Source organism: Schistocerca americana, chromosome 8 (genome assembly GCF_021461395.2).
Source record: "Schistocerca americana isolate TAMUIC-IGC-003095 chromosome 8, iqSchAmer2.1, whole genome shotgun sequence".
NCBI lineage: Eukaryota > Metazoa > Arthropoda > Insecta > Orthoptera > Acrididae > Schistocerca > Schistocerca americana.
This window is the reverse complement of record NC_060126.1, coordinates 217,609,007-217,633,173: the sequence shown is the minus strand read 5'-3', so window position 1 is coordinate 217,633,173 and position 24,167 is coordinate 217,609,007. Positions and strand designations below refer to the sequence as shown.

The following is a 24,167-nucleotide window of genomic DNA, read 5'->3' as shown; positions in this document are numbered from 1 at the left end:
CGAGCAGCCAAACCAAACGAGAGTTAACCATGTGTTCCATCACCTTACAGACGCAGCTGGTAAGGGAAATGGGTTGATAACTGGAAGGCAAGTGCTTGTCCTTCCCCAGCTTAGAAATGGGGACAACAATAGATTCATGCCAGCATGTGGGAACATGGCCCTCAATCCAGATGCGATTATAAGTACGAAGAAGAAAACCTTTACCCGCAGGACAAAGGTTCTTCAGCATCTGAATATGAATAGAATCAGGCCCTGGAGCGGAGGACCGTGACCGGGCAATTGCACTTTCGAGTTCCGCATGGTGAATGGGGCATTATAACTTTTATGATTCAAGGAGCAGAAGTTAGGTGGCCTTTCCTCCTCTGCCTGTTTTCGGGGGAGGAAGGCAGGGTCTTAATGAGCAGACCTCGAAACCTCTGCGAAACATCGGCCGAAGGCATTTGAGACATCCTCAGGGGCCACAAGGACGTCATTCACGACTGTCAAGCCAGAAACTGGTGAGTGGACCTTAGTGCCAGATAGCCTGTGCAGGCTATCCCAGACAACAGAAGAAGGAGTAAAACTGTTGAAGAAGCTTGTGAAAGCAGCCCAACTGGCTTTCTTGCTTTCTTTAATAACACGATGACACTGCGCAGGTAATCATTTATAATTAATAAAATTCGCCATCGTAGGGTGGCGTTTAAAGATATGTAAAGCACGTCGACGAGCACGTAAAGCGTCTCTACATGCTGCGGTCAACCAGGAGACCGGTATGACACATGGAGAAGAAGTAGTATGAGGGATGGAATATTCAGCAGCAGTGAGAACGGCTTCCATGAGGTGTGCGACCTGACTATCACAGCTTGCGAAGAGCATACCACTCAAACCGGCAAGTTGGGTAGTACATATAGAGAGGTCTAAATGGAAATAGGTGTGAGTTCTGTCCGAAAGAAAAGTAGGGGCGCCAGTATTGAGGCAGACAAGATTGAGGTGGTTGAAAAAGTCTGCTAACAGGGAGCTACTCGGGAAGGATGCTGGAGAGCCCCAAAGGGGATGGTGGGCATTGAAGTCTCCAGTCAACAAAAATGGTGCAGGTAGCTGAGCAATAATTTGCATCACGTCTGCCCTAGTAACGGCAGACGACGATGGAGTGTAAACGGTACAAATGTAAAATGTAAAATAGGGGAGAGTAATTCGGACGGCAACTGCCTGCAGATCGGTGTGCAATGTAATGGGATCGTAGTAGATATCATCCAGGACCAGCGACATAACCCCTCCATGAGCCAGAATACCTGCCACAGGGGGTAGGTCAAAACACACAGATGTAGTGTGACAAGTCAATCCGAACGCATGGGCATAGCTTCGTTTCCTGGAGAGCTACTACGAGCAGACAGTGCAAACGTAGCAGCAACTTTAAGTCCTCTCGGTTGGAGCGAATGCCGTGAATATTCCAATGAAGAAGTGCCATCGTGAGAAGAGAAAGAAAAAGGAGAAGGAAGAAGGGGTCACCTCGAAGGCCACTGAGGGCCTGGCTTCGAGCGAGCACTGCTGCTGCAATCAATAGGCAGAGAGTCATCGTCCATTGTTTCAATAGGTTCGTCGGCCACCATGTTAAGATGGCCGGGAGGGGGAGCTTCCTCTGCCGGTGAACAGCCAGATGTTCAGCTACCAGTGGTGCGGCCAGGCGAAACGGATGACGGCCTGGGGCGGCAACCGCTGGGTGGCGCAGGAGAAGAAACACACCGTGGCAGAGAAGGAGAACTTTGCTTCCTATGAGCCTTCTTGGAAGGTCGTTTAGTCGAAGTACTGGTCGATGGCTGGGAGTTCGGGGTATGGAGGAAGTCTTCACGGGACAGTTCCTTCTTAAAGGCCCGTGCATCTGACTTCTGGGTCTTAGTCTTGGCAGAAGCTGGTGAAGGTGCTTGTGTCTTAGGGGTGACGGGAGGAAGAGGAGACGTTGACCGGACAATCTTAGCACTGGCCGAACGGACAACTGTAGCGCTAAAGGTCAGATCACATGTCTGCGTCAACACCTCCCTGGTAGGCCGAGGAGACACAAGGACAGTACTGTATTTCCCCGCTAGGAGCAGCGTAGGCTTCCTACTAGCATATAACTTGTGAGCAGCCGAGGTGGCCACTTTCTCTTTGACCCGAATTTCCTGTATACAGCACTCATCCTTGTAGATGGGACAGTCGCAGCAGGATGCTGCATGGTCACCTCCACAGTTCACGCAACGAAGAGACGGAGGTGGACAGTCACCCTCATGGGCGTCCCTGCCACAAGTGACGCATTTAGCCGCATTAGAACAAGACTGGTGGGTGTGATTAAAACGCTGACACTGGTAGCAGCGCGTAGGTGTCGTGACATAGGGGCGAACAGAAATAACCTCATAGCCCGCTTTGATGCGCAATGGCAGCTGAACACTATCAAAGGTCAAGAAAAGCGTCCAGGTTGGTACAAGGTCATTGGCGACATTTTTCATGACCCTACGGACAGCCGTCATGCCCTGCTCAGCGAGGAAAGACAATCTCCTCATCAGTCAATTCGTCGAGTAATCTAGTAGGTACCACACCACGTGACAAATTCAAAGTGCAGTGAGCCTCCACCCGACAGGGAATGTGTACAGGAGTATGGCCCGAAGGAGTTTTTGTGCCTGAAAGGCGCTCTGTTTCCAACAACAAGGTACTGTTACGCATCCTGGTACAACACTTAACAGGTCCGGCTATGGCATCTACGCCCTTCTGAATAACGAAAGGGTTGACAGATGAAAAATCCTTTCCATCCTCAGATCTAGAAACTACGAGGAACTTTGGGGCAGGCGGTAGTACTTTTGTCACTGGTGGCTGGTCAAGTTTCCGTTTTTGGGCAGAAGTCGAGAGAGAAGAAGAAGAGAAATCCATTGCGGATGAATCCCACATGATTGCCAGCGTCTCCGATGGCGCGCTCCTTCCTTGTGGGGACCCTCTCAGAGGGCGCTCCCGCCTTAGGTGAATGTTTACACCTCAGGTCACACCTCCCAAGAAACGGACAGAGGGACCAATTGGCATGGTCGGAAGGTGTCAGCTCAGGCAATCACCCCTCCCTGGGCCTGGCCTTCACCAGGGGTACGTGCATGCCTTACTTGTCTACCCAGGGCAGAGAATTATGCGTTATCCTGTCACCAGCTATGCGTGCGAACGTGTAGGTCGGCCTTCAGGCACGCGCAGGGTGGAAAGAAGAATAGGAAAAAAAAGGGAGAGAGGGAGAGAAATGGACAGACTGTCTCAAACGTCGAGGCGGAGACCGTAGGGCGGACAAGAAGGCCGGGGGAAGAAGGCAGGGGGAAGAAGGCAAGGTAAAAAGTAAGGAAGACAGTGAGAGAGGGAGAAGGACAAAGGAACGAAACAAACAAAGGAAGGAAGAAACCAGAATAAGCGAAAAACCAAATACCTTGGGCCTATTCTTACCTTGGAGCCGCAGGGGGGCAAGTCTCATCTGTGAGGGCGTTTCTCTGTATCTGACATTTTAGGGGTACAGCTATCATCTGGGCTGATAAAAAGTCAACTAAGTTGAGTTTTATGTGCAGAAAGTACAAGATCATTGGTGGTGATGATGATACTTCTCATATTATGGCATACAATCCAGGTATGTGATGTTTGTACTGAAACACAAATTAATACCTGTGCCTTTTGTCATCTAATATATCTTGATCCCATTACTCTCTAAAACTGAATTACTGAAATTATTGGCAATTTAATGGATATTGTGCATGTGATATATCTCACGCGTATCAACTGTGTGCTTTACCAGTACATTGTTTTTAATTTAAAAAATGTGCCAGTTAAGCACATTCTGTAAAATGCCAAAATAGGATTTACTTTACATGCTCCTCACTAAAAAATAAGACAATATTCACAAGTTTCTGGTGAACACTCACTAGTTCAATTTTATTGTGTAAGCATACATACCACACATACTTTAGTCAACAAAAATTTCAGTAACGGTATTCTACAAGACATCTCTTGATTTCACTAGCAGCAGCACAACTAATTTATTATTAGAAATTGGGTTGTGTTTGGACTAAGTATCAAGTCAATGATGATTTGTGTTCAAAATTATTAAGGAATCCTTGGACACCTAGTAAAACTTAAATTTTAAAAATGACATAAAGTGTTAATTGTAAACAAGCCTTTAAACCTGAATGATTACAATCAACCCATGGTTGGCCTATTTAGCCATCTAGTACATCACGGTCTACAAGGACAGTTCATTTATTTCTCCTTGCCTTAAATTTCCAAAGTTTCATGAAGCTGCACAGTTTCAAGTAAAAAATAAGTAGCATCATGATGGATTGGCTTCTTCAGAAACATTTGAACGAGTAATGGACAAAAAGGGACCAAATGTACATGAACGTTTAAATATGGCATATCAAGGGCAAGTTGAAGAAAATTGTGTGAAACTTCAGTCAATTATATCAATAGTCTTCACATAATCTTCCGCTTTGCAGGAAAGTTGATGATGGCTCTGTTTTCACAGATTTGCTGCACTTCCTAGCTGACTCTGGAGATGAGATTTTGAAAAATAATTTAGAATTACGAGGTAAAACCTCCAGGTATATATCTCGTGAAATTCCAACTGAAGTGACTGAAACTTGTTGTGATGTTCTAGGAAGCAAAATAATTGAGGAGGTGAAGCAAACTTTTGCTTTTTTGGTTTTGGCAGACAAGAGTGCTAACATAGTGGCACGCAATAATTAGTGATTGGAGTTAGTTTTCTGCCTGAGATCAAGTGAGCAAAAACACCAATAATTTGAGAAGAATTTTTGTGAGATGTGCCACTCCAACAGTGTAAAGCAAAAGCCATTTTGGAGAATATTATTCAGTTTCTAGAAGATTGTAATTTGGATCTGAACCAGCTTGTTGGAAGGGATGAGGTCTGTGTTGCAATGGGTGGTCATATAACTGGTGTCCGAAATGTTATTAAAGACAAGTAGAGCTCGCACAGGATTATCTGGTCGGTTGGTCGGTGCACAGAAACAAATTTTTGTTCTCAGTACTAGGAGAGTCCACCCCTCGGTTTCAAAGAGGTGGCAGCTTGTCTATCACATACTGAACAGTGAGCTTCATCCGTTACAACCAAAACATTCTCTGCTCACCTTGGGTATACTTTAGGAATGCTGGTATTTACATGCCGGTTGTAACCTCTCTCAAATGATTAAAACTATTTTGTAAAAAATCTTGCACATCTCATAGCTGCACTTGTCAGCTTCACTATGAACTGCCTACCATTTTGTTAACAGTCATAGTTATTGTGATATTTCTATATGTAGTAATTTAATGTGCTAAATTTGAATATTTTGCAACAAAAAATAGGGGTCACTAGGAGTTTGCATTTGGGGCACATTAGTCCATGTATTGCTGCATATGAAATGGAGCTAACATATTTAATTTTTCTTTAAACTTGGGGTGAGATCTATATTTATTCCCAATCTTGAGAAAATGGATTGTATGTAGTGCACTCTCTTCCAATCATCTGTGAAAATCACAGTGGAAGCGAAATACTAATATCATCCTTCAGAACTCGTTAACAGTTTGACAAACCGAAACCAATTTTTGGCAAATGATAGCATGCAAAGCAGTGAGTATTTTGCTACATAGCTAACATGCACACCTTTCTTATGTACTGTGATATACGAATGACTAGACACTTTTTCAATGAGATAAATAACTCTTCGAATGGCTGTCAATAGCTGGTGAAAGAATTAATATGGATTTTATAATGAGTGAAGTTAACACACTTTTATTTTTATACAAATCATGACCTTTCCATAAGTTATTGCCCTTCACTTGTCCTCAATGATTTGATTAACAGCAGACCATTTCAGGATTATGTCACAACTGCAGTTGCATTAGCAAGTTAGTCAGGTGAAATTGTGTAAACATCTTTATGTTTTGGGAAAACATGGAAACAAGAGAAAGAAAGAAAAAAACAGGTGCGCAAGGCAGGTGAATAACTAGCTCTCTCTGATCCACTTCCAGCATAATACTGTACTCACTGTGTTTTAATAATATATGGTTGGCTTGCTGAAATATCTATCATACTGACATAACCTTTTTTATGATAATTTGCAAATTTGCTACCTGCAGCTTCCAAGTTCTGCAAGATATGCATCTGTGTAAAGACCACAATACTGCATGTACTCAAAGCCACAAAAAAACAGATTACATTGCAGAAACATAAAATCCAAAATATCCCTGCCTTCTGGGAAATGCATTGGACAGCAAAGTACAAGAGTATCAGAAAATTTTCTGAGAACCTTATTAGTATTACATGAGCTCTAGAAGAACTCTCACACAATGCATCAAACTTGAAAACACAAACCAAAGTTCTTCATCTATACATGACTGCAACAAGTCCAACATATATTGTTAAGCTCTTAGTGTCTGCTGTCTATTCTGCCAAACATGAACACGAGCAACCAGCTACAACAAGTAAATATAAACTTAAAGACAATTCATGACCACATAAACAAATTAATGTATGTGCTTCGATCACACAGTGATAATGCCTTGATGGAGTTCAGAGTCATCTTCGAGAAAACTAAAAAATTTGAGAACTCTTGTTGAATTTAAACGACCTCGATTGGTGGCAAGGCAGACATACTGATCAAATCAACTATCTGTAAATGTAGAAAAATTATTCAATTATTGGTCTTCATGCCATACTTAGACTCTGTAATTTCCTCTCTGAGAGACCACTTTTCTTCTACACGCAAAAGAGCATTGTTACTTACACAGATCCAACCTAAAAATATGAAAATTAGACAAAGCCTCATACAGAATTTTTTTATGGAGCCTTTTTACAGAATTTTATTCCCGAGGCTATCACGTGGTATGAAATGTTTAACGCAAATAATGTGAGTGATGTGACCTAAAATAAATCCATGGCATATGCAGATTTGATTGAACAAGTTGCCCCATTTAACCCAGCTGCAATCATGGTTGGCCTGGCTATTCCACCAACAACATGTAGAACTGAACATACATTTAGTACATTACGATGTGTCAAGATGTGAAATCAGTTTACAACAGGAGACAAGAAGCTCAGTGGCCTGTGCCTGCTCAGTTTCACAGAACACAAGTGAAGGACATGAAATTCACTGACAAGGTGTTAAACAGGTTTGGACAACAGCCTAGCTGCCCCCAGTTTGTATTTGCTCAGTGATTGTCCCCAAAGCTTACACTGAAAGAACTACTTCTTTACATAATATAATAATAAAATTTTTACTTCCTCATCTTTCTGTGTGTATTTTCTTATATGCTGAGGGGGTGGGGTTGTGCAAGTTCACCCCCTTTTGGCACCCATGGTGGCTGTCAAATCATGATGTAGCTTGGAATTTTTGACAGTAGCAAACTATTCACATGTGAGAAAGAATTAAAAGAAAATAATACTAGGAATGACTGGGGCTTGAACCCTAAACCTTCTGATTTGTAGTCTTAACACTTACCCACTGACGGGAGATGATTGAAAGACATAAAGAAATTTCCTGATGAAATTAGTAATAGACATCATATTTCAGTAGTTAAGCTTACAAAAGGAAGATAGTTGCACAAAAAAAATTTATTGTAAGGATTCTTATCTACAGAGAAATAAGTTTTTGTAGGTGGAACACACCAATATACTATAATTACAAAAAAATACAAATTTGTACAAAATAAGTATCTCATCTGCAAAATTCAACAGACAAAGCTGATACTTTTCTGCAATCCTGCAAGAAGTCACCGCTGAGGTGTTACTCCCATCTTCTGTGCTGCTGCCATTGCATTCTCATTAGCAATCATCTGGAATTCCTGGAACCTCTGCGAAATACGCTGATTCATGCTGAGGTACTTCTCCATGCAATTGAGTGCACATTTTTCCTGTAACCCAAAGTCACCATTTGTATGACATGTTCTCCTGAGTAGTTCACCATCAGAGAACCTTATTTTATGCGCCTCTCCACTACTTTTATACAAAGTATTATCTTTTCTCATACTATTCTTGGAATTATCAATTGTGTTTTTGACGAAAATTATAAATATACAAATAAGGAAGATAAGAGTTTAACATACTGCCAACAAAAAGGTAATTAATGATGAATCCAAGTTTCCAACCAGACAATTACAGGAAATAAAATCAGTCTCATCCTTTCAAATAAACCATCTGGATGTTTGCATTAAGCATTTTGTTGGGTTTTTTTTTTTTTTTTTTTTTTTTTTTTTTCCCTTCAATGAAAAACTTCAAACAGGATAGTTGGATGCAAATTTGAACCATGCCTCTCCAAAACATAAAGCCAGTGCACATGGTATTACTCTTAATAACTTCCTCCTGACCTTTTTTTTTAAAAAAAAGTGCCTGTATTTACCTCCTTTGTCATGCAATGAATCCAACTCATAGGATTTGCTTGCAACATATTCCTAATACGTTCTGTCCTATCTTCAATTAATCATTCTCAGTGTGTCTTACAGAAAATCATTTCCTAGTATTACGATACATGGACGCGCTATTCAACAAGGTAGATGAGATAAAGTGTGATATTGCATTTTTCTGTGTTTGGGTATTGCTCCCAAAAATACAAAAAAAGCTTGGGCAAAAACCACACTGCATACTTATATAATGCATAACAGTTCACCAAATGTGCAATATGTATATTCAACAAAATATAATTTAATGGAATTAAGGTCCTAGTATAATAATAATAATAATAATAAGTAGATACACTAATTGGTGAATACCAGGCCGGATTCAGAAAAGGACGCTCATGTGCAGAACAGATCTGGTGCTTAAAGACAATATTACAAATGAGGAAATGCAGAAACACAGTAGTTACATTCATCGACTTCAGGAAAGCATATGATTCAGTGGACCGTGGAACCCTGTTTAAAATCATGGAAGAATTTGGGATTGACCGAAAGACATGAAAAATCACAGAACAGACACTTACAGGAACAACGGCCAAAGTGAAATTCATGGGCGAAGTATCAGAACCCTTCGAAATCAAATCTGGAGTCCGACAGGGAGACGAACTATCCCCAATCCTTTTCAATATTGATCCAGAAAAGATAATCAGGGAATGGGAACCTCACGTAAAGGGTATCCAAATTGGTATCAAGAAAGAGAACCGAATTAATGTCAAGTGCCTTGCTTTCGCTGACGATATTGCAATTATCACCAATAACAGAACAGAAGCGGTTCACACAGTGGAAAAACTACATGAAATTTCACAAAAAACCGGACTACAGATATCTTATGAAAAAACCCAATATATGGAAAGGCAGCCAGAAAATAAATCCCCTTTAATAACAAAATATGGTAAAATTGCACAAGTCTGCCATTTTAAATACCTCGGTGAAACTATACAGTCCTCAGGATTAAACCGAATTGCCAATGAACAAAGAATCACCAAGCTCCAGAAGGCCTACAAGCTAACATGGACGCATTACAACAAGAAGTGCATTTCGACAGACGCAAAATTAAGGCACTATACAACAGTGATTCTTCCAGAAGCAATCTATGCAGCTGAAACAATGGTGATTGATGGTCATTCAAAAATTAAGGAAATAGAAAAGCAGGAAAGAAAAATTCTCAGGAAGATTTACGGTCCAATCAATGAAAATGGCATTTTGGATGAAGAGACCACAAAACGAACTCTATAGAAAGATCAACATAGTAACAGATGAAATCAGAAAGCGCCGAGCCAAATTTTATACACACATCTACAGGATGGAAGACTCCAGAACAGCAAAGAAATTATTCAATATCATAACAAGGAGTAAATGTGGCACAGAATGGCTGAAAGAAGTCCAGAGGGATCTACAGCAGATCAACATAAAAAATCTCGAAGATCGCACCGAGTGCCGGCATAAAATCACAAGTGTGAAGTTTGGGGAAAGAACATCGCGTCAGCCTGGTAAAAAATGGACAGAGGAACGGAAGAAGGAGCATTCTGAGAGGATGAGGGGGTTTTGGGAAGCAAAGAAGAAAAACATCCGAAGATGAAATTATGAATTCAAGTTTAATCGCTCTCCTAAAGGGGAACAATCATTATAATAATAATAATAATAATAATAATAATAATAACACAAAATTAAAAGTCATCTTTTAATAGGGCAATAATATTATAAAATTAAAAGTCATCTTTTAACATGACATTTTACATTAAGATTTCCTTTCAAACTATACTGCAGGATCAGTTTTGTAATTCTGCCATTTTATGGACATGATTTTGCAAGTTTGTTGCTTTTAATATTATGTTTCAGTGTTAACTGTATACTATTATATAAATGCTGGAATCTATGGGACAACACTTCACAAACTTTCAACTTTGCATGCTTACACTGATACACTATCAGTCAGATTACACGGATCTTTTTCTGTCAAACTGCCTGACAGGTATCACTTCAATTTTACATGTGAAAAATCATCATTCAATATTTAGCAGTTACATGGACTTAACTTATAGACCTCATTTTGATTCTTGGCTATTTATCTTCAGAAAATAATGAGGCTGTTCCACTACTGTGTCCAAATCTTTTTACAATATTATTCACATACTGAGATTGTATTGTTGATATCAGGTGCACTGGTACTATCAATATTTTCCAGTGTTTCCCATAATAATTTTTGGTTTATTATGTCAAATATGCTCTCATAGTATAGGAATGATTGAGTTACAGGAGAAAATAGGCTCGAAATAAGAATTCAAAATGAGGAAGATTCCTTCAGTTCCGCTATTAATATGTTTAGTAATAGTGGGATTACATGATGGTGAGACAAAAATTGCAAAATAATACATTAGATTGTAACAAGATGCATGACTAGAAAGTAAGAGTACTTAGCCTCTGACGACTAAGGGGATTTTTTCAGCAAAGTTAGCACCACTATGTTCAGTGACAAAGTGTTGACAGTGGCATGCACGCTTGTTTGTCTGTTGGCTCAAAACTCTTGTTGTAGTGCTGTATTGAAATGAATCCTTCTATTCTGAATTCCGCGAACTGAGAGGTGATGAGTGCAATCTGTTTTCTTCTTACAAAGGAAAACACACTTCCTGATTTTTAATGAAATCAAAACTTTATTGAGATGGTGTGATGAATCTCAGTGATGTTCACAAATGGTGTCACAACTTTAAAGATAACAGAATAAATGTTCATAAAATAAACAAAGGGGTGAACATTCCACAACTGTGACTGATAAGATGGTGAACAAGGTCAAATAAATGTTTTTTGATGACTCCCAACTGACTTTGGATGAGATGGCGCAATATTTCCAGAAATCTCTTCTGCATAAAATTATTTAAACACGTTAATTTCGAAAACTGTGTGCAAGGTGTGTAGCACAACAGCTCACAGATCAAAATAAAGTCAACAGAACTGCATCTTTATCAGAATTGCTCTAGCACTTTGGACTGGAAGGTGCACAATTCCTTGACTATTGTGACTGCCGATGAAATCTGGATGGCTCACTACAACCCTGAGACGAAGAGACAATCAATATAGTGGCATTATCCCTCCTCACCATGAGTGAAGAGATCCTGTTTCAGCACAAAAAATCATAGCCTGTCTTTTGACACCATATAAGGATTTTCCTGTTTGAATTTTTGCCCCAGGGGGAAACAATACTGTACAATGTTATGAAACCATGAAGAACTATGGAGAGTGACACAGAACAAAAGGAGGAGAATGTTAACAAAGGCAGTATTAATTATTGCATGACAATGCAGCTCCCCATACATCGAATGCCACAAAACAACTCTTGGATTCATTTGGCTTGGACATCATCAACCAACCTATTCACAGCCCTGATCCGGCATTTTCAGATTATCATCTCTTCACCTCGCTGAAGTCGTTTATGAGTGAAAAAAGGTTTCCTACTGACAATGAGGGTCAGAATGCCATCAAATTATGGACCAAATAGGTGGTGGGAAACTTATTTTTACTCACAAAGTTCATAAAGAATTAAGGCATCTATGTCGAAAATAGTGTTTGATGGACACACTATGACATAAAACCTGTCTGCTGGCCAGCTGCTGCAGTGACAAAGTCTGAGTTTTTCACTTAAGAGGCTAATAAAGCTGGTTGCCCCTCAGAATTCTAAGCCTGGGCAATCATGACCCAGTAACATTTAGTAACTGGAAGAGTCTGGAGGAAGTGCTTTCTTCCTCTCAAGTTGTAACAGTGCTGTACTTGCTCAGAGTCTATAGCTAAATATCACATGATGTTGACACTCATTCCTTGACATATTTTAAACCATGTGTTGGCTGCCTGCTACAGGTGTCAGTCAGATGGAACCTGAACCGCCTCGACAGCAATGGTTAGCATCACTGTCTTCATTGCAGAAGGACCTGGGTTTGACAGCCGGTACCCTCTTAGACTTTTTTCTCTGATGTGGGGGGGTCTGGTACTGGACCCACTCAGCCCCTATGAGTCCAAATGAGGAGCTGCGTGAATAAAGAAGCATCACCACCATCTACTGGCAGTAATGAATGGAGGGACTCTTACAACATGCTGATTATATGCCCCGTGATCATCAACTTGCTCCTTATACTGATTTGTAGGCAGCAGTCAGAACAGACCTAAGGCCTCACCAATAAGTTTGTGCTTACTTTACTTTAGTTTCTAATCTGCCACTTATAGCAAAATCTTCAATAAATGTTTCTGCACAAGCACTTGTGGCTGTGTCAAAATGATAATACCCTCACAATTTCTCTTACCCTACAGTAGGCACTGACCAAAGACTACATGCTACTGTCTGCTTGATGCCAGCTGCCATCTTACCATGTGGATTTGGTTCTGAGCAGCTTTGGCATGTTTCTGCTTTCAAACTGGTAAGCATTAAGTTATTTCTCACTATAGTCTGATTTTCTGCATGAATAAACATTGATAAACTTCAGTGCAGTTGAACATGTGTTGGTTGCTATGCATGTATTTATGAATTTTTATTTCCTTACTTGAAGCTGCTGGATTTGTCTTGCATTTACAAATTGGATTTTGCATATCTGACTCTTATGAACATTGTTAAAGTGTTGTAAAATAGTTGCAAAGGGAAAAGTCTTAAACTTTGTGACATGTGAGGTGTGATCAAAAAGTAACAGAATTCTTATTTCTTTTAAAGAATCTTTATTCATTCATCAACATCAACTTTGTCCCCTTCAAAGTAATCTCCCTTAGGTATCATACATTTGTGTGAGCATTTTTTCAATCTTGAAAGCACTTCTGGAACTCACTTTTCGTTATGGTGTTCAGCTCCTTCAGCAATTCTGTTTTCATTTCCTTGACGGTAGCAAAAGTATGTCCTTTCACAGTTCTCTTCAGCAACGAAAATAGAGAGAAGTCGCAGGGGGCCATGTCGGGTGAATACGGTGGCTGAGGCAACATAACAGTTTTGTTTTCTGCCAGAAAATTATGAACAAGCATTGAGGTGTGAGCAGGAACATTACTGTGATGCATTTTCTGTAAGTGATTTTGTCACAATGCTGGTTGTTTTCTTCAGACTGCTTCAAGCAAACAGAGCATAATTTTCAGGTAGTATTAGTTATTGAGCATATGATCATAAGGCAGGAACTCATGATGCACTATCCTACTGTAAGAAGAAAACAGTAAGAAGAACCTACGAATTTATAGAACTAGTTGATTGTTTTTCAGTCTTGGCTCTTCAGGCAGGTTCCAATGGGATGATTGGGCATTGGTTTCAACATCATAAAGTTCTGGATCATTGTCGACACTATTCAGCAATTCCTGAGCGACGTCTACAAGACATGTTTGGTTGAAATTCAACAATTCCAGAACAGACTTGGCTGCTACATATTTCATGCCCAAACATTTGAAAAAATTGCTTGGTATGAGCCAAAGGATATGCCAATACCAGCAGCAACCTCTCTGATTCAGCAATTTCCCAGAACCATTTTCTTTACTTCTTCCACATTGTCGTCAGCAGTTGATGTGCTAGGGTGTCCAGGGTGGTCGTCACCTACATCGTATTCTCAATCCTCTGTGAAATGTTTGTACCACTTTTAAACTCTTGTCTTACTTATAATAGATTCATCAAAAGCCACAGTCAACATTTTGATTGCTGTGCAGTTCTTTATTCCATTTATCGAATGAAATTTAATGTGAGCTCGTTGATCCATCTTTTTCAAAAGTAAAAATTTGGAGAGTACTCAGAAACACATACAACCTTTTTGACTTTCAACAACAAACTAAATATCCAAAACAGTTGAAAAAGCAAATATTCATCAGGAACATGAGTACCATGATAAAAAAACTGAAAATTGGCTGTACAAAGGCTTGGAAATTAAAAAAATTCCCATTACGTTTCGGTCATACCTCAACCTTCTCGAATGGGATTTAATAGAGGAAGGCACCACACACAGTTTTGAAATTTTTATACTGTGTTTGGGGCGAGTGCCATTGGACGGATATGATCAGAAAAGGATTTTCTTGTTTAAAGAAAGTTTGTTTTGGCATGAATGATTTTCCACATTAAGGAAGTCTCAATAACTGACATGTGATGAATTGCAACCATTGAATCATCGTGCAACATTTGCATTCAATAGGCAAGATTCAAAAATCAATTGTAGGAGTATGGTGTGCTCTAATTCAAAGTAACAAGAATCAAAAGAGGGTGACTATCAATGCATTTTTACTTGAATGTCACCAGTTCAACCATGGAGCATTCCTATGAAAAATTGTTACTGATGACAAGATATATGCCTTTATGTTAGCTTCTTACGGAGGAATTAATGACAATCTTAGCAAAAAGACATCTCCTTGAGCAAAGGGCAGTGTGAACAGATAATATTTTGCATTCAGTGGTACAAAGAGGGTATTGTGCACTACAAACACCTCCCAGGTAAGTGTCCAGCGCAGCTGGCATTTGATGTTAACAACTGAGACTCCTTTCCATTACTGTGCCAGAAAAATTATACCTCATTCTCATCCATGCGAGGATGTGCTGCGGACCAAAAACAATAATATAACACCTCCATAAACACCTACAAAAGCATAAAATTACAATACAAGATCAGTGACTGAGTGTGTACTGTGGTATTTGTCCAGAGGAATAAAAACCTATAACACAAGCCAGTACTGATGAAGAGCCAAATGTGTCAGCTTCAACATAATCTCAACAGTTGTGGCTATCTGATATACCAACTTGGCAAATCTTGCAAAAGGATTTGGGCATCCAACCACACAAAGTTATACTGACTCAAGAGTTGAGACGTGAGTGCATGCGCATGCAAGCACACTAACAACTGCAGTTAACTGTCATGTACAGGAGATTATTGAAACAGAAACTAACTGCCACACTGACACTTACGTAGCATGTACAGAAAAACAGAGACAGCAACCCTTCAAAGTTCACACAGGCACAAAACCTGCAGCTTTCCATTCACGGCCGCTTCACCTCATATCTGTTCCATTATCTGAATAAGCCTTTCAAAGAGAACTACAGACCATCAAACATACTGCTTCCATCAATGGCTATAGCTCTACCCTGAAAGATAATATACCACAAAAAACAAAAATGTGTAAAATTACACCATATCTGTACACTGGGCAAGTGCAATCACTCAGCAGTTATAAAAGCTGATGTAAAATCTCATATTATGGCCAAATCGCAGACAACCTAGCAAAAGAGGTAATGTCTTGCAACTTCAGACCTGCATTTTATAACACCAACAGCATACCAAATTGCAATCCTTGGCACAGAGTGGTGTGTATAAAAATCACATGTAAGTGACGTGAAAAATTACATTGGTCAGTCAGGCAGAGCTGCGCCAATTAGGTAATCTGAGACGCTGGAGATTCATGTATCAAGACTCAACCTTTGCTGATCATCTTTCAACAGAAATCCATTCGTATGATGTAGAACATGAATTTTTTACATTCCGTACAAAAATAATAAAAAAACAGTACTGGAAATCAGCCAACAAGTAACACAGAATTACAGCTTAGTATTACATGATCGGACTCTATTTCATTTTTTCCCTTTAAGTTTTTACTAAAAATATTAGATTAAAATTGTTAATTCCTTTTAAATCTCATCACATGTTAAATGTATCTCTACTATAAAGAAACAAATCTTTGTTGCCCTCTTATAGTTAACGTAATTACTTTTTTTTTTCTTTTTGCAAAAATAATATCTGTGTGAGTTGCACACATTTACCCATTTTTGTGACATCCAATTGTTAGCTGAAAATGGCCTAAGAAGCCGAAAGCTGGTTCCTGTATAAATGTAATTTTGCTGAACATGAGGAAATATTTTCCTATTTAATATTATCATCACATTCTGCCAAGCACTGATGGCAAATTCAGTTAATGTTTGATTTTGGAAATCATCAACTGCTCTCATTATGAAACACTGGATGAATATGAACTGGGTAATTTGCACTGCATGTTAAGCAAAAGCTGGTTTTTCACACACATCTGTGTTTATGACATATCTCCTGCACTGTGTCATACATGGTGATAATTTTTCAGGTACATTCAGCACTATATGTGGATACAGTCTGCAAACTGTGTTGCGATTAAAGTTTGTAGTAAAAAAATAGTAAATTAAAATGTTATGCCTGCTGCTGAAGTATAACTGCATGAACAGCAAAAATGTAGTAAGCGATACAAATTTTCTCTCTTCTTGTGTGTGTGTGTGTGTGTGTGTGTGTGTGTGTGTGTGTGTGTGTGTGCGCCCGCACATGCTTCGCATGTTGGGAGGGAGGGGGTGGGGGGGTATCACAAGAAAAAGTTTTGTAAATGTTTGAAATTACATGTAAAATTTGTTGGAAGTTGCCAAGTGCTCTCATTCTTAAATACTGGATGAATGAAGTTCGGGTACTCTGCCTCAGGACAAACACACAGTTTATAAATGTAACACTCATCTTACTGGGTTAAAAGTTTAACATAAGATAATATCTCTTTATGAGTAGACTATGACAACATTTTAAATTCGGTCAATAATTATGTGAAATACTGAAAATGGAATTTCTGCTGCTCCACAATGCAACTGGTTCCAAGATAGTATTTTAGTAACATAAATAACACACTTTGAAACAGTCTGTTTACATGCTATCCTTTCTTGCACTCAAGTAGTACAAAAGAATAAAGAAACCCAGTTAATAAGTTATTCAGTACCAGTAAAATTATATATTAAAAAAATAAAGTTATATTGGCAAAACTGAAAAAGGCTTTATCCACTGTACAGTCAAAAATTTTTTGCCCTTACACTACGGGGTAATGGCACCAGCAAGAAGATTTCTGGAGTGTCATTAATTTTGTCACCGGCAGTTTCATATGAATGATGCCTCTAGGCAACCATAATATTCATTTAAGAATTATTGAGATATAATGCCACGGCGCAGTTGCACTTCTAGAATCTGCAGACTACACACTAAACTGTGAAAGGATACCTTTATCGATATCCTTAGCAGCAAGCAACCCAGCAGCACTTGCTTTCTGACGAGCCTTAGCTTCTAGAACTTTCTGTACCCTCCGGCAGACGGGGCATTGTAGTGTCACATGGACAATGCTAGTGAATAGTGAGCATGTGTCATCAGTAGTGGGGGAAAATCTGTTGTGACTGTTGGAAGCCTCTCCCTAAATGGTCCAATTGCAAATTCATACAAACACTGTCAGTTAAGTTAATATTACGGGAGATCAGAACTTATAACAGACATTATTTTATAGCAACAGTAGTCATTGTTAGGCAGATTATAGCATATATGTCAATCAGAGGGCAGCAACAATTTATTGAAATAATTCAAGGCCATTATATTTCAGAACAGTGGTATTATGACTGTATTATGCTGATTACTTAACTAAATATAACACATTATCTGATGAAAAGTATCTGGACACCCCTATGTAGTATGTAAATGACCATTAGATGTCATTGAGAATTGGACCTGTCCGTGTAAAATGAGGTGTGGTGTATTGCATTGTCATTAGAGAAATGTTAACAGCAGGGTGGGTCATCAAGAGAGCTCAGCTGAGCGACTTCGAACATGGACTACTCATTGGATGTCATCTAAGTAACAAATCCATAAGAGACATTACACCTTTCCTAAAGCTGCCCAAGTTGACTGTTGGTCATGTGACTATGAAGTGGAGCCACGAACGAACAATCACACCTAAACCAAGACCAGGCAGACCTCTTGTACTAACAGACAGGGAATGATGAGCATTATGGACAATGGTCATAAAAAATAGCACGAAATTAGAAGAAGGAATCACTCATGAGTTCCAAAGTGATACCACTAGTCTCAATGACTGTGCCTAGGGAGTTAAAAAGACTGAGGTACAATGTTCTAACAGCTACTCATAAGCCACATACTTCTGTAATCAATAATAAGTAACGCATGAGGTTGTTTAAAGAGCAATGCCACTGGACGGTGGATTACTGGAAACAAGTGGCTTGGAGTGATTAACCATGCTATACCCTGTGCAAATCTAATGGAAGGGTTTATTTTTTGGCAAATGCCTGGAGGACATTATCCTGCCAGTATGTGTAGTGCCAACAGTGAAATACGGAGGAGGAGGAGGAGGAGGAGGAGGAGGAGGTGGTGGTGGTGGTGGTGGTGGTGGTGGTTGTTAGGGTGCAGTCCCCTTACTGCACTTCAAACAATGCTAAATGCCAAAGGATACAAGCACATTTAACACCACTTCGTGCATTGCAGCTTCACAGCAAATATGCTCTGCTGGCAGCCAGCGAGCACTGGCCTGGGAGCAATGGATACTGTACCTCCTCCATCATCACAGAGGACAGGGTGGGGACTTGTGTCAAGACTTTTATGTAAACAAGGAAATTGATCCTGAGGGAAATGCTTGGATAAATCTGGACTGCTTTTATACATGGTGTGTCTAAAAAGTTCGGTAAATGCTATCAGACCACAAACAAAACAAAAAGTACAAACAAATGTTTTTTATTGCCCTTCAAAACAGTTGCCACCCACAACAACACATTTTTGATAACGTTCATACAGCTCCTGGAAAATATCAGCAAAGGCCTCCTGTGGAATCAATCACAGAATGGCTATCACATGATCTTTGATGGCATTCACATCCGCACAACGTTCACCTTTCATGGCTACCTTCAAGTGGAGAAATAGAAAGAAGTCTGCAGGAGCCAGATCAGGGGAGTACGGAGGGTGTTCAAGAACAGTTACCATCTACTGTGCCAGGAATTGGCACACACGGATCATGCAGTGTGCAGGGGCAATGTCATGGAGCACCATCCATTTTACAGATGTGTGCAACTCTGGCCAAACCAGCTGGATACGCTGTAGTAATTGTTTAAAAATGGCCTGGTAAAATGCAGCATTAATGGTATGACCTGCAGGAACAAATTTCTTGTGGATGATGCTGTTGTTGTCAAAGAAGGCGATCAACAGTGTTTCCACCTTGGATTTTTTTTTTGTCACGGGGAAGATGGTGAACACCATGACATCAATTGCCGTTTTGATTTCGGATCGAACTGTTAGCACCAGGTCTTATTTCCCGTGATGATGGTGTTCAGAAACAATGGATCCTGGTCACACATGGAACTGAAATCACTAGCAGTTTCCGCCATTTTGCTTTTTGCTTGTCTGTGAGTTTGTGCAGCACAGATCAGGAGCAGATCTTCCACTTACCTAAATCATCACGGACGATGGTGTGCACCATGTCCTTGCTAATGCCCAATTCCTTCGCAATCAATCTCAGAGTCCATCACTGATCTTGTGCCAGCATTTGTTGCACTTTCTCAATCTTTTCTGGGGTTCTGCTTGTCGATGGCTGACATGAACGTGGCTCATCCTCAGTTGTTTCCTTCCCTTCAAGGAAGTGTGTAAACCATTTGTAAACACATTTTCTGCTCACGGCTTTCCTCCCATACATCTGCACCAATATGCCATGTATGTCCATTGCAGTCTTCCCCAATTTGTAGCAGAACTTGATGTTTCCATGTTGCTCCATTGCACTGTGACACTTCGTCTCACACTGACTATGTTCAATTGGCTGCAGTCTGTTTACACAGCCAGTCACATGCAGTGCATGCCATGTATCGATTCTCCTCAAATCACTAAAGACCCATGCGCATGCACGCTCCATGTGCCCCAAGTTGCCGTTCAGATATTACACCATTTACTGAACTTTTTAGGCACACCACGTATTCCCAATCACACTGCAGATCAATTGCTTCAAACCATAGAATTGTGTAGCGGAAGTTTTTTCATTTTCCCATTCTGCTGCACTAAAACTCCTGATTTGTTTCCTAATGTGACTGGCTCTCCGTCTGTAGAGACAAACTACAAGAATTCATGACAAATCTACATTTTCTACACTTTCTTCAACACTGCTAAGAGTGTCACAGCCAGCTTTGTGCCCATGATATTTAAACTTTCATATAGCACCAAAAATATGCAACTAACACTTTACAAATATGTCACAAGCTGGCTCTGACAGTCACCTGCCATAACCAGTGTGGGACACATGATTGCACACAAAACTGTTCTACCTAAAGTGGACATAAATATTCAGCTGCAGTTACCAAGTATTCTTTTATTAAATCACCGTCTGTGCAAGAGCACAAGGATTTTACTAAAAGCAGAACAATTTGTGGTTCACCCAAACAGCACACACACTTTATTTACCTTCCTCTTCATCAGAGAGCTTCCTTTTAAGTTTTAAAATCTCTTTTACAACCGCAGGTATTTCTCATTTTCCATTTCAGTATTCTTTGATGTGGTGTAAAACATATAGTGCCTTTAAAATGAACTTCCTGAATGTAGTCAGTGTCTTATGATACACTAAACATTTTGCAAACTTATATTTTTATTTAAAAATGTAAGATTCCTTGCAGTGATGTCGTCAAAAAAAAAACAAAGAAACGGTGTAGAGTTTTCCTCCAGAATGAGATTTTTCACTCTGCAGTGGAGTGTGCGTTGACATGAAACTTCCTGGCAGATTAAAACTGTGCACCAGACCGAGACTCAAACTCGGGAGGATGGGTCGTAAGTCGTGCTTGAGTAGCTCAGATGGTAGAGCACTTGCCTGCAAAAGGCAAAGGTCCCGAGTTCGAGTCTCGGTCTGGCACACAGTTTTAATCTGCCACGAAGTTTCATATCAGCGCACACTCCGCTGCAGAGTGAAAATCTCATTCTGGAAACATCCCCCGGGCTGTGGCTAAGCCATGTCTCCACAATATCCTTTCTTCCAGGAATGCTAGTTCTGCAAGGTTAGCAGAAGAGCTTCTGTGAAGTTTGGAAAGTAGGAGACGAGGTACTGGCAGAATTGAAGCTGCGAGGATGGGTTGTGAGTCATGCTTGGGTAGCTCAGATGGTATAGCACTTGTCCACGAAAGGCAAAGGTCCCGAGTTCGAGTCTCGGTCTGGCACACAGTTTTAGAGTTTTCTTGTTTGGGAAAGCAAATAAAAGTGTCATTAATGAATATCTTCATAGTCAGCTCCAGCCATTCACTGCGGGATGCAAAGATATTGAACATCTTTGGTCAGTATTTAAAAGTATTGTCCACCACATGCTATATAAATATGTGCCTAGCAAAAATACAGGGGAGGGAAAGGATCCACCTTGGTTCAACAAACATATTAGGAAAATGCTGAGAAAGCAGATAATTTTGCAGAGTCATTTTAAAAGTAGTCACTGCCCTGCTGACAAACAGAAATTATGCGAAATAAAAGCAGTTGTCAAAAGGTCAATGAGAGATTCTTTTAATGAATTTGAAAGCAATATTTTATCTGCAGATTCTAAAAATAACCCCAAAAAATTTTGGTTATATGTAAAATCTATGAACGCTACAAGTAATTCAATACCTTCTCTTGCTGACAGTACGGGTAATGTAATGTATGATGATAAACAGAAGGCCGAAATTCTAAACCTTGCTTTCAAAAACTCGTTTACGGTAGAGGACTGCAGCACTACTCCCTCCTTCAATTATCGAACAAACGCAAGGATGGCTGACATAGTGTTTAGTGTATCTGGGATTGTAAAACAGTTAAGATCCTTAGACGCCACGAAGGCATCTGGCACAGATGGTAACCCTGTAAGATTTTATGTGGACTGTGCTACCAATATAGCACCATTCTTATCCATCATCTATCAGAGATCACTGGAACAGCAGAAAGTTACAAGAGACTGGAAGAAGGCCCAGGTCATAGCAATTTATAAAAACGGTAGAAAATTGGATGCACATAATTACTGGCCTATTTCACTGACATTGATTTGTTATAGAATCATGGCAGTAGTGACATAGTGACCTTTCTGGACTCTGAGAAGATCATCTGTAGAACCAGCGCAGTTTTAGGAAACAGCGGTCATGTGAGACACAGCTGGCCCTGTTTGTTCATGATATACAACAGGCTCTAGATACCGGCTCCCAGGTATGGCATCAACCTTTGACTATTGATAGGCGTTCAACTCAGTTCCGCACTGTCACTTGCTCCAAAAAGTGCGCGCTTGCAGGCTATCCGATGATATATGCGGTTGGATAAAAAGTTTTCTAACAGACAGAGAGCAGTATGTCGTCCTGAATGGGGAGACTTCAACAGAAACAAGCATAACATCAGGTGTGTCCCAGGGCAGCGTAACAGGTCCACTGCTTTTTACAATTTACATAAACGATCTGGTTGATGGTATTGACAGTGGCATTAGACTGGTTGCTGATGATGCTGTAGTCTACAGGAAAGTAGTATCACACGAAAGTTGTGAACAAATCTATGAGGATTTGCAGAAAATAAATGCATGGTTCAATGAATGGCAGTTATCTCTCAATATTCTACTGCATATAACAAAGCAAAAATCCCCATTAATGCACGAGTACAAAATAAATGCCCAGCCTTTGGAAGCGGTAACACCCATAAAGTATCTGGGTGTGACTATTTGAAATGATCTCAAATGGAACGATCAGATTACACAAGTAACGAGTAAGGCGAACTCTTGACTGCAGTTTATTGGTAGAATCCTGAAGTGATGCAGTCTTTCAACAAAGGATATTGCTTCAATACTTTAGTTCGTCCAGTTAGACTGATGAATAATATTAAATGTCTTCCACGCAATCACATCACGTGTAGGAAAAGAATCCAAAGAACTCTTCTTAGCATCACTAGTATGAACAAAGGCAATAGTTATCCAACCATTACCAGTTCCTTGAACTGACATAGCCAAACTAAATCTGGCAATGAAACCCATCCACCTGTGTGCACCTGAGAATATGGAAGCCTCATCGGTTGCCTTAGGAGACAGACTAATACTCTTACAAACTTTAAAAACCAATGGCCTAAAACGCCTTCTAACATAACGTCGATGACTCATCGTGCGGCTGCAGGATGTTTGTCGTAAAACAGAAAGTTCTGAATCTGTATTTGTATGGTGTAAGAGTGGTGGTTCCTTAGGTAATGATTGTGCTGTACAAGGAGATGTTATGTTTTATTATTGTAATGTTTGATGTTAATAAAGATTTCTTTTTATTTATTACGTTGTTTAATTTCATTAATAAAGTATTGTTCGTCTGTATGGGACCCTTACAGTTGGGTCTGATTCAAGAGATTGAGAAGGTCCAAAAAAGAGCGTCAAGATTCGTGACTGGTACATTTAGCCATTACAAGAGCATCACAAATCTCATAGAAAGTTTGAAGTGGGACACACTTGCAGATAGATGACACGCTAAATGGAAGGGGCTGTTCACTAAATTCCAAAATCTGATCTTCGTTGAGAATGTAGATCATACCACCAACTTTCAAATTGTGCAATGATCACCATTCAAAAATAAGAGAAATTAGAGCTCGTACTGAGGCATTCAGACAGTCGTTTTTCCCTCATGCGATCCGTGAGTGGAACAGAGAGGGGGGTGGGGGGGAATGTGACTTTGGCGCAAATAGTGCCCTCCGCCACACACCGCTTGGTGGCTAGCGGAGTATATATGTAGACGTACATGAAAAGTGAAACTGTCAGTTTTGCACAATGCTGACTTGCCACTGCCGCTATTAGATGGCACCACCATCAAAACTGTCCTTCACTCCCTCGGCACTTCTCCCACATTGCCTCGACCACATGCTGTATGCTTATTTCTCTCGCTCCCTATCAAACTGCAACTGCTCTGCTCACAAGCAGAAACGAGTGCTCATGCTCAAAATCTGCGAGCTGTTAAGTCCTGGAGTACCGCATACAGTAGAGAAACAATTTGG

The 24,167-nt window shown here is 40.1% G+C and overlaps 1 protein-coding gene across 1 annotated transcript in view; it reads right to left on the bottom strand.

Moving 5' to 3' along the window:
• Positions 1 to 7,561: 7,561 nt before the first annotated feature.
• LOC124545203 (mitochondrial import inner membrane translocase subunit Tim9) overlaps positions 7,562 to 24,167 on the bottom strand; it is a 39,300-nt gene continuing 22,694 nt past the window's right edge. Inside the window, exon 4 of the mRNA XM_047124070.1 lies at positions 7,562 to 7,878. Within this exon, the coding sequence (XP_046980026.1) occupies positions 7,738 to 7,878 (141 nt within the window). The 3' untranslated portion in view covers positions 7,562 to 7,737. The remainder of the gene's footprint in view (positions 7,879 to 24,167) is intronic.